The sequence below is a fragment of the Thunnus thynnus genome, chromosome 13, assembly GCF_963924715.1.
Source record: "Thunnus thynnus chromosome 13, fThuThy2.1, whole genome shotgun sequence".
In the NCBI taxonomy this organism is placed as follows: domain Eukaryota; kingdom Metazoa; phylum Chordata; class Actinopteri; order Scombriformes; family Scombridae; genus Thunnus; species Thunnus thynnus.
Window position 1 is genome coordinate 9,677,627 of NC_089529.1, and position 11,722 is coordinate 9,689,348.

General features: G+C 40.1%; 1 protein-coding gene across 1 annotated transcript; it reads right to left on the bottom strand.

Moving 5' to 3' along the window:
- On the bottom strand, window positions 1–10,199 carry nufip2 (nuclear FMR1 interacting protein 2). The gene is made up of 4 exons (XM_067607681.1): window positions 9,750–10,199; window positions 6,348–8,048; window positions 6,133–6,165; window positions 1–5,412 (listed from the first exon to the last, which is right to left on the bottom strand). Exons 1-4 carry the CDS (start codon window positions 9,895–9,897, stop codon window positions 5,360–5,362), a joined length of 1,935 nt encoding a protein of 644 aa, XP_067463782.1. The 5' UTR covers window positions 9,898–10,199; the 3' UTR covers window positions 1–5,359.
- Window positions 10,200–11,722: the final 1,523 nt, after the last annotated feature.

Sequence of the window (11,722 nt, forward strand, 5' to 3'; positions counted from 1 at the left end):
AAAATTTGACATTTTAATGGAAACTAAAATTGTGAACACTGGAGGTTTTTTTTTTTTTATTGAATCTATTACATTGTTTGGAATTTGAGGGTTATTATCATGCTTTGAAAAAAAAAAAGAACATTGTAATGTGACACTTGTTAAATTCAAAACAAAAAATTAAATAACCAGACTGCTCACTTAAAAACTTAAATGTCAACCTGTAAGACATTTGAGAAAGAAACACTATTGCCTCATATTTTAGGGGGGGCAAGAGGTGTAAAAGTGATAGAAGGAGGAGCAGACGAAGAAAAAAAAAAAAAAAAGCATCAACAAGCACAACAGCCATTTGAGATGACACAGAGAAACAAAACAAAGATGACTCGGCACAACACATCACCTCTTTTCATGACCGTTGGTACAGAATCCTGCAAAGACACATGTTGCCCGTTTATACTTGACTCCTTGCGTGGGATCAGAAACACTGTACCTCTCAGGTGTCATTGATAAAACAAAAAAAAAAACAAAAAAAACAAAAATAGCCCCCTAAATTAAAACATTTCCACAAGAGGCAATGACAGTTTAAAAGGAGGGACAGTTTTTTTTTTTTTTTTTTTAAAGTCGACCACAAACACCAAGTCCAGCATTTCCCATTACAGACTATTGATTACTGGATGAAGAAGCAGCACTTTCGGTGTTTTATCTTTTAGATTTCTCCTCTCTCACACACACACATCGTATAACACGCTCAACGTGACATTCAGCTGCTACAGTAGTGACTTCTCTTCACTAGAAACTCCTCCAAACCCAGCGCGATGTCAGGAAGCTGGTTATGACATCATCATCATCATCATCATCATCATCATCAACAACAACATCCCCCTGCCCCCCTTGCGTCTGCATTCAGTAGCTGAATATCTGAGTAGTGTACCTTTGGCGAAAGCAGATTCAGAGTTGTTGAACTGCACGTTAATACCTCCCTCCCCCTCACAACATGATCAACAACACTACAAATAAAAAATATATTAAGAGGAACTCTGGATGCAGTGTATTTCAATGCTCATTACTCCATCACAACTATTTGAAGAAACACGTTAAAGTAATTTGTATAAAATCTGCTGGAAAAGAGCAACTTCAAATATATTAACATTGGGGGGCGGGGGGGGATAGGTCTACATCAGCCTTAATCAATAACTAAATCATCTATAACTCAAAAAGTGGAGACATCGTGATTCTCTGTATCATTTATTCCTTTTAGTCTCATCCTACTTGTGCATCTATGGATAAATTAGGTTATAATTCAAAACATAAACAAAAATAAAAACGTTTTTTTTTTTTTTTAAAACATATGTTAAAATATTAATTTGTTAAATCAGTTCAAATTAATTATGTGCTACTTCAGACATTAACTTGACAATGGACTGCCATCAGTATAAACCAGCAAGCAGTTGTCATCCGTCCCATTCAAACTGATTTTGGCTTTAGGTCACACAAGTCTTTACACAAGCCAATGAAAATTTCAAAACCTACTAAAAAACAAAACAAAAAAAAACAACCAAAACAAAACAAAACATAAAATGCTCGTCGCTTTCAGCTGCGTCCATGTCACTTAAACAGAAGAAATTAGGATTAGCTGTAAGAAAACTTAAACAGCATTGCAAATGTTACAAAAAAAAAAAAAAAAGAAAAAAAAAAAGAACAAAAATGGCACGGATATATGCTGGAAGCAGATTTTAAACAATCAAAATTGCTGTAAAAGTTTGTTTTTTTTTCTCACACAGGCACCTGAACATGAAACAACAGGGGGAGGGGGTTGAAATATACAAGGAACTTGCATATAATAGGAAGAACTCGCTACACACACACACACACACACGCACACACACACACCCACAAAACGACGAGGCCGAACTCGTCACTCGCAGCCTGGAAGCCTGCATCAGCATCCTTGAGGTGATTGCACATCCTGAGGGGTGGAGACATAAACTCCACATGATCAGGCTTTTTTCTTTCTCAACGCGAAGCACACCGAGAGTCAGTCACTCAAACCCCCCCCTCCCCCTCCCTACCCCCCTCCCTACCCCCCTCCCCAATCACTGATTTACCATATACTCAGCTTCAAGAACCTGTTTTTGGTTTGCAGGCTACAATGCTAATAGTTTTACTCTTTATAAATGCATATTCAACATAGCCTTTTGCTGTATTAAGTGCTTGAAAGAGGAGCCTCGGGGTAGGAGGATAGATCTCATTTCCCTGTACCAGGACCATCCTCTTAATAATACAAGACAAAATAATAAAAAAAAAAAAAAACAAAGACAAAAAGGTATTCATCGTAAGACTACAGTAACATCTCTTACTACTCGTTTTGATCACCCTGTTTTACATTTAGAAGCCTAAAGATGCATCACTGCCCGCTGATAACACTTTCAGCCTTGATTTGGCATTCACCATATGGGAACCTGATTATGTCACTTTGTCTATGGATTATGGGCAATTGGAGGAAATTAAATTGAGAGTTTTGTGAAACTTTATGCCGGATTAAATGTCAATATCCACAAGCTCTGACACACACACACACACACACACACCCACACATACACACACACCCACACCGTCAGTCTAACATCCCCTCAAACGACCTTGCTTCCTCATCGACCAGATACGGCACAACTGTTCTCATTCAGACGGCAGCATCTGATGATTCACTCATCAGTCACATGATGCACAATGGAAGCCAAAACAAAGCATTTTAAAAATACCAGACAGCTGAGATTAGACACAGAAAGTTAAAATGTCAAGACAACTTGTATACACAAACACACACACACACAAACAAAATTAAAAAAAAAAAAAAAGAACAAAAGAAAAAAACAAAAAACAAAACACGGCTGCAGTTACGACGTTCCCTCTCTGCGTACAAGTGCACGCTGCAGCGCTGCCTAATCAGGACACAGTGGAAAGAAGTGTACTTGAAAAGCTCATGCCCGGATTGTAGCTACCCCACCTGACGTTCAGAAATTATAAATCAAGAGGTGCTTCACTATGAACACATGAGGGAGAAAATGAACCATTTACAGATTGCAAGAAGGTTACAGTCTAGCTTACAGAGAAAACAGCGCATGGAGCAATGTGCTTTTTTTTTGTTTGTTTTTTTTTTTAAAAAGAGGGTGATAATAAACAGGAAACGTCATATGTTTAGAGCCCAAAATGATCAATGACAGCACCTTGCATGCCACAACAGTTTCCTCAAAACTAATTATTTGGTGTTTAGTCACAAACATATGAGACTCTATAATAAGACTTCAATTCCAATTTGAGAACATGACAGGGGCCGTTTGGCAAAAAACAATATTTAACATAGTCATGGCTTTATCAACACTACCTGAGTTACATTTAATAATTCTGTATTTATCAACTTATTTTTTTTTTCTGAAAAGTAACAGCCCAGAGCCATTCTTTCAAGGAGTATTTCTTGTCAGTACATATAGATCTCTCTAGTAATTAAAAGATAAAAGCAATTAGTTTACATAAAGTGCTATTAATCCACACATTAACCAAATCATATCTTCTAGACAAAAGAAACCCGGAGTTTCCTTCGTTATGTTGAATAAACCAATCCTGATTTGGAGATGGTAAAGAAAGTGATGTCACAGCTGGCCAGTTAGCAGTTAGCTAAATTTGGGCTCCCTAGACTTAATTAGATCTTTCACCGTGAGCTTGTTTTGCACCAACCACGTGAAAGTTTGCAAAAAGGGGTTTGTGCAACAAATGGAAAAAAAAAAACACACCTTTAACATTTTTTTTTTTTTTTGTGAACGAACAAAATGAACTGCAGGCCGCACCAGCATCTTGGGTGATGATTTCTGTAGCTCCATATAACCCATTTCACACACTGTATGGATCACACGGTGTTATTGCACACTGATTTGCAAAATGTTACCCACAACACAAACATAATAGTACAACTCATCTTCACATTTCAACACAGTTTGACAAAGTGGCTAGTCGGGGACCCTAGATTAGTATTGCGATTGTTGTGTTTCTGTTATCTTTGTGTGGCGATGAACAGTGACGTCTGACTCATTCATTTTCCACCAGTAAACATGCAAGAAATAAAATGCCATATGACAGAAAAGTAAAAAAAATGCTGAGTCAGAAAACAAAACAAAACAAAACAAAGTTGTAAAAATGCAACACACGTTCCTTTGACAAGAGGAATTGAACCTTTTTTTTTTTTTTCCTTTCAACAGAAATGCAGGCAAAATAATCTGTACGGACATCTTGAGCCTTGCTGCTTGAACAAAGAGCACAAAGACCTTATTGGAAGCCATGTCTTGCTTTACAGTTAGTCACTCAGTTTACTCCTAAACATAGGATTCATATTTTAGCAGGTAAATGAATCTGAATTGAAGAACAGTCTGTGCTGACCTCATAACAATCTACATGAAATGTATGAAAAGCTTTTTGAGATTTAACGGAGACCTGGTTTTAATATCTTTCACACACCTGTAATAAACTATGTAATGAAGGGGCGTGGCTTTCCTTCAAATTGGGCACTTCTGTACCTGTGCTCTGGGGTCGTACTGCAGTGCAGATAACACTCGCGTTAGGTCAGACGAAAAACAGTATAAAAAGAAAAAAAACAAAAAAAAAAAAACCAACAAGCATTTAATTTCTGGGCTCTTGATTTTGCCCCTACGGATTTAAGACAAGGTTCTCCCTTCCTGGATGAGGGGGGGGGGGGGGGGGGGGGGGGGGCCTTACCTACGAGCTTCCACTTAACTTACAGTTTAACAGGACTCCGAAGATCTTTATTCCACGACTTCAAGGCATTCTTTTCAAAAGTGTGTTCTCCTTTCGTTCACGATGAATTCAAGCTTGCACACAGATGTGTATGTATAACGTCTAACATATCTACAATGAACTCATTTGAATGCGTGAAGAAAGAAAATGACTGAGGCATCCCATAGTTAGACCGACGGCTGCCACAGTTCAACAGGATAAAGGCTTAGCAGGTGCAGTTTATGACACCTTCTTTTTGTTGAACTCCCGAACATCATCCCTACGGAGCCGTGAAATGACTGTCACAGCCCAAAAGTTGCAAGTGTCCATTCATCACATTGAAGAGGCACCAATCCACTCCTTTAACATCCCTCCAGAGTGTGTGTGTGTGTGTATGTGTAAGTGTGTTTTTTTTTTTTTGTCTGATGCCCCCAACGAAGTCTGTTATTCCACCCGAGATTCCAAGGAAAATCTGTCATGCTAAACTATCAATGTTTTCACAGTTGTCACTTTATCTATCCGACAGGATTTATGATTTCCAAGGCAGATAACCGCAGCACCCAGAAGAGAAGTAGGTAAGTACTGTAGACCATCTACCTCACTGATCAGGTCCATCCTTGGTCACATCATAAACCACTACTCTTTTTGGATCTAGAGCAGAGGGAGAGAACAGGAGGCACAGGGTTAGATTATTTAACACGATATCAGTCTCAATGACGTAAAGATATTTGTGACTGAAATAGATGCACATAATGCATTAAAAAACTAGCAAATTTATTAGCCTCAAGAATTTACAGTAGATTATGGTATCCATAGTAGTAATTAACCTCAATATGGAAAAATATTCTTTTTTTTACTAGATCTCGAATCAGATAGTTTCTGATTTAAATCAAAATGTTGCCAGTTTAGACAGCGTATAACGTTTGAGAACTTTGGCTTCTTTTCTTTAAGAAAAAAACAAAAAACAAAAGGTCACGTATCGACAAAAGTAGTTATGGGATTGGCACGAGTATTTACCACGCCCAGCCCTGGGGTATCGTGTGACTAGCTTGTGGTTGGATATTTAGTGAATGTAGCCCCAAACATCATTGGGCTAATGACTGTACCACCAGAGGACCATCCATTAGCAGTAAGTCACACTCAGTCATTTTAATTTAATTGAAGTGAGAAACAAACAAAAAAGCTCTTCTGTTTCTCCACAACTGCATTCCTTTTGGATCACGACCAAAACACTGATGTGCTTGTGAACTAGTGCTGCACATTTATGAATATGACTGCTGGCCCGGCTCTGAGGATCTCCCACCATTATGAACCATGTGAAGTGACCCGTATATAACAATAAAAAGAGAAAAAGTAACAACTTTAGTTTACCTTGTTTTTGCAAGTTGTAAATGAATTCCATTTCTGATGAGGGAAAAAAAAACATGTTAGTTCAGTATTCATAGATCATGAAACACACTTTCAGGAAATGCAATGCAGATTTTTTGAACTTACTGTTTCATCAATTGGTCTCTCTGGAGACTTGACAGAGCTTAACGGTTATATAAATAATTTGATAAATTGAGTAGATCATTAATCAAAGTTACCTTTAGTGTGATAAGTGACAGCAGCTTTAACATCAAAGGACCCCGAGCTACACCTTCTGCCAATGTCTTTAGAGTGGGCCTGTTCTTTAGATGAGCCAAACAACACTGTGGTTATCTGGCCCTGTGCAGGCTTAGCACCGTTGTCTTTACTGGGGGCAGACACAGCAGAACCTGCACTCTTAGCCTCAGCTTTTGTCTTTTCCTGGCCACATGGCTGCAGCTTGTCCTCCTCCTCACTCATCACACAAGCAGGAGAACAAGCATTAGACGCATCGCAAGGGACGCAAGTCCTTTTCTCGGGGTCTTGAGCCAACGTGCCTGGCTGTAAGAAAGACGGGCTAGCTTCAAAGCAGGGCTGGGCAGCCTTGGCTGCGACAGCCTGACTATCGCTTTGAGGTGTGACCACAGTAGTCTTGTCCTCTGCGGGCACCTGGCCACTTCCTCCCTCTGGCCGCAAATTGGGCTCATTGATGAAGGAAAGCCCCCACGGATTCTGGAAGATGTCTACCAAGGCTTTCTGATTTGTCTGAGCAGCCGGTGGGTCAAGGTGACGAGCACTAGGGAGCACAGGTTGCATATTTAAAGGGTAAATTAAAAGAGTACACTTTCTAAGCTCATATGCTTCTCCATCTACAGGACTGGTTGTAGAGCTACAGTTACTTTCCAAAGGTGATGCTACATTCTCGCCACTTGGGATAGGTGGGGCTGGTGGAATACTACTAGCAGCAGGAGCAAAGAAAGTACCCACTGATGGGCAGCCGTTTCCATTTCCAGAAACAGGACCATTAGTAAAGCTAGCTGAGGTGATAGTTTTCATAGCAGACATAGGGACCTGTGACAGTCTCACTGGTGGAGGCAGTGCCTCACCTCCACCTTGAGCTACTTTGTTGAGGTTCTCTTTTACTTTACTTGCATAACTGATCTTGGGAACAATTTTAGCACTGCTATTGTCCACAGGAAATACTGGAGGGGGCTTGAACAAAGTCCATGAGTCCTCTTTTGAAGGTGAGGAAAGCTTGGCTTTGTGCCTTTCCTCAGTCTTTTTACCAAAGGTGCCAACTGTTTTTCCATCAGAGTTTTTCCTCTGAGATTCACCCACTGAAGCATCTGAGGCAACAGCCCGTCTAGCTGCTGACTGAGCTTCGACTTTATGGGCGGCTCTAAAGCCATCAAGTCTGGAAGTCACTCCCTTCTCAGTTGTCTCAAGATTAAAAGCCCCAGGCTCCTGTGTAGTGTTGCCCTGCTGCATGTCTGTCTCCTTTTCTCTTATCACATTATCAGTGTTCTTGACGTTGTTACATCTGGCCTTGCGTTTCTTCGGAGTAGTATATCCACCTTCGGAGCCACTGCCATCATTGTCCTTGCTAGAATAGCCATTTGTAATTAAGCCACAGTTTCCAAAATCAACGCCATTTTGAAGCAACACAGAGTCTTTCTTATCCAAAGGCTGGCCCTCATGATTATTCAAATCCAAGGCCTTTTCCTTGTCATTTTTAAGGTCCATATTCTTCTTATGGTCCAATCCTTTGCTGCTCACTTTTGGAACAGTCGTGTACAGCTTTTGCGTCGACTTCTGCTTCACATTTGTATTACTTATGTGTCTGTTACTATTGCTGTTGGGGGGATGCGACATGCCAACAGTATCAGACAGATGTGTATTCTTCTCCCCCTCCTCTTCACTGATGTTTACTTTTTTATTGCCTGAAAGGGGAAACAAAATCAGTTTATACTGCAATAATAGAAACACTGCTTCGACTGCCAGAACAATGCCCCTCCCTTCCCTCCCCTCCCTTCCCTTCCCTACCCCCTACGGTAAATATATTTATCCAAGGATTTTACATAAAATATTCTGGGGTACTATGTAAAAGGTTTGGTATTGTATCCATGATGCAATGATAAGCAAAGCAGGACCATGAAGTCATAGAGCCTGAAAAACGATAAAGACGCATCAAGCATTAAAAATGTCTCTGCTATCCACGTAGAATTAAACTGCTGTTTCATTTGCAAACCCCAAAAACAAGTTTGAAAGGAATCAATTTATTCTGTTCATAGTTAACATAGTTATCAAATGTGAGTTAATATTGTCCATCAACTTGTATCCTAAACAGTGAGACAGACAGGACAAGTATCTAATCATAGGAGAAAATATTATGCTACTGCTAGTTTATGCTCATGGTGTTGCCCTAACTACAGTATCTCCATTCTGGGATCAGCTGAGTGGGTGGTTATAAACATGTGATATGATTCACAACTGTCATATGCATGCTGGACTGTTGGCTGATTAACTATCTTGAGAATATCTGATATGACATTAAATAGCCTTGTTGGATGGTTCACAGCAGCATTTGTGAAATACATTTGACTGGCAGTGAACCATAAATAGGTCTATGCATTGCATGGAGGCATGGGAAGTGCTGTGTCAACGTGGGGCTTCCCATTCAATGGTGCTGCCCCTCATGTCTGTAGACACACTCACACAAGCTTCTGCACACAGCGGGGACAGTTTCTCACTTCATAGCAAACAAACATGTCACTACAGCTGCTAGCAAACGTAGCGACGATGGTTACAGTGTCTGTTCAGCCGCAGCAAAATATGTTTTTTATCAAATGGCCATCTAGTTGCTGCGTGGCTTCATGTTGACTGGAAAAACATGCAACAGGCCTGTCAGGGGATGGCTAGCGTTAGCTAATGTCAACTAACCAGCAGCTTGTTAGGCGTTAACACATCCTGGCACCGGTAGCTGGGTGTGCCACAAGATAGCTACCGCACACTAGCAGCAACCCAAGTAGGCAAATGGACGACAAAGTACCGTGGCTGTACAAAAAAAACCCCTAACTAGCCATATAACTATAGCATTAGCTCGCAGGGATGTTGTAACATGGCCGACAGGAAATGGCAGCTCGGGAGCCGGCTCGTTTTTCCTGAACTGGACACAAGCATGCTGAAATGAATTACACACATCTGCAACTACTGGCGGCGAAACAGCCATGCACATGTAACAGTTAGTACGTTCGCAGCACACGATGACACTACGGGCGGTTTTAAAAAATGATTTAGTTGCATTTGCAGAGGAAAAATTGGTGAAACCGGCGCACAAGGTCAATCCCCGATATGTCAAAGCACCACCAGCGACAACTGTCACGCAGCGTCAGCTAGCCGACTGGCTAACGTTAAGTTAACGGCTGGTTTCTCCCCCCAACTGTCGGCCTACTCAGTTAGCTGCTCACCCGCTGTAGCTCCACTGAAATTAGTACGAGCAACAGCATGTAGTTTGAATTAATCACTATAAAGCCCTCAATCACGCTGGAGATAACATTAGTTAGCAAACGGCTAGTCGGCTCGTTGACATTAGCTGACTAAGGCTAGCCAAACGTTAGCTAACTTTTCCCGGATGGCCCAACCTGTTTTCTTCGTCTGCGTTTCCTGATGCTGGCGCTGGAAGTGGCTCTGATCATTGTTTAGACAGGTTGTACGTTGAATAGAGTTTCTGTCCTCTCCGTGGTGGTGATATTGCCTGTCTTGTGCCCGATCTTTGGGCTGTTCCTCCATTGAAGTGTGGATTGTCGGACTTGTTCAACCACTATGTGTTCGCTCTCCCTGGGTAAGTACAGAACAGTCCAATCACTACCAGAGTGAAACGGAAGCTATTTGAAGCCGCTGTAAACGTCAGCAGTAAACGTCTAAAAATGGCACTGTTTTGGGTGGTCACCGCCACTATATACTCTGTCTGGTGTTTGTGCAGAGTTGTGCAGGGGGGTATTTTGCAGGAGTTTTTAAAATCTCGTAGAGGATGAAACCAGTCATTTCAGCGTTGTGTTATTAACACATTTCCAGGGTGGGCAATAACGGGGTGGGGTTCGTGTATGAAGTAAAATCATATGACCGGAGGCGCTGCCACGTCTCCAGCCGGTGACACACTTTGTTGGTTTGAGGGTCCCGGGGAGACCATGATCCCCTCTCTCCCAAAATGGAAAACCAACTCACTGCAAATACAACACCCCTGTCCTCAAACACTCCTAATTCATCTGGGAGCGTTTTGTTTTACCACACGTCGTGTCGAGTGCTTACTTCAACTTGAGCTCATGCCATTTTCCTGTGTATTGTGATATTTTTTATTATATGCTTGTCTTTTTCGTTTTTATATCCCATCACAAATGCCACATTATATAAAAATAATATGGGTTTTATTCTACTGCAACCCCCCTCTATCTGCCAACATCCACAAAAACAAAAAAACAAAAAATAAAAAACAAAAAAACAAAAACTTGATATTAGGGCTGGGTGATATGGACAAAATCAAATATCACAATATTTTTGACCAAATACCTTGATATCGATATTGCCAAAATATTACAGGGATTACGATTGGTGCTTTCACAAAATATTCACACAATTAGATTTTTTATAAGTAGTCATCAGTAATGTGGATATAATGACTAAGCAGGTAAAGACAAATAATAAAACATAATTTTACTGTAATGCAGCCTTTAAAACCAGAAAAAGACAACACTTATGCCATATGACGATATTACAGTATTCAGAATCTAAGACGATCTAGTCTTATATCACAATATCAATATAATATCCACGTATTGCCCAGCACTGCATGATATCACTATTATTTATTTTATTTTTTCGAATATTTCATTATATACTATGTATATAATCATTGCACAATGGATAATAACTTTTTTTTTTAACCTATTTCACTACTCTCATTTTATTATATACTATGTATATATAATTACTGCACAATGTATAATAATAATCTTTTCTATTTTACTATTGAACTATTTTATTTTATTCTATTGTTGTGTGTGATGTGGCTGGATGGTGCTGTTCTGACACTTAAATTTCCCTCAGGATTAATAAAGTATTTCTTATTCTTAAAGAATTCCATAACTGCAAAACATAAATAGGATGAATTGATCAAGAATGCGTCTCATCAGTTATCCTCAGTAAGTGTTTGGATGGAGCAGTGGGCAGAGTATAGTAATCATGGGATTAAATATCTTGTGTGGAATCTTTCTATTGCTTTGTATTTCCTCAATGCTTTCCCTCCTTCCATCCTTTAAATGTCATTTAAACAATATTTTGCTCCCTTAACTGCCCCCCAATTAAGATGTCTGTCAGGGCCAGGCTACCATTACCACGATTATGTCCTCTGACATTATTAAGTAAGTGGAAATCACCCTATGATTTAATGTGTGCATCTGGCTTAATTGTCTGACAAGTCAAACAAAGGATAAATGCACACTACTAGGTTTTGAGCTTGATTAGAGCAATACACTCTCACTGGGTGATAGCCACAGTGCAGGCAGAGCCTGCAACACTTCACAGCCTCAAAAAGAAAATAAATTAAGAGTAATTATCA

Coding starts and splice junctions, on each gene's coding strand:
- nufip2 (XM_067607681.1), bottom strand. CDS start 9,897: ATGGAGGAACAGCCCAAAGATCGGGCACAAGACAGGCAATATCACCAC. Junction 8,049..9,749: donor AACGCAGACGAAGAAAACAG/GTTGGGCCATCC, acceptor TTCCCCTTTCAG/GCAATAAAAAAGTAAACATC. Junction 5,413..6,132: donor TTACAACTTGCAAAAACAAG/GTAAACTAAAGT, acceptor CCTCTGCTCTAG/ATCCAAAAAGAGTAGTGGTT.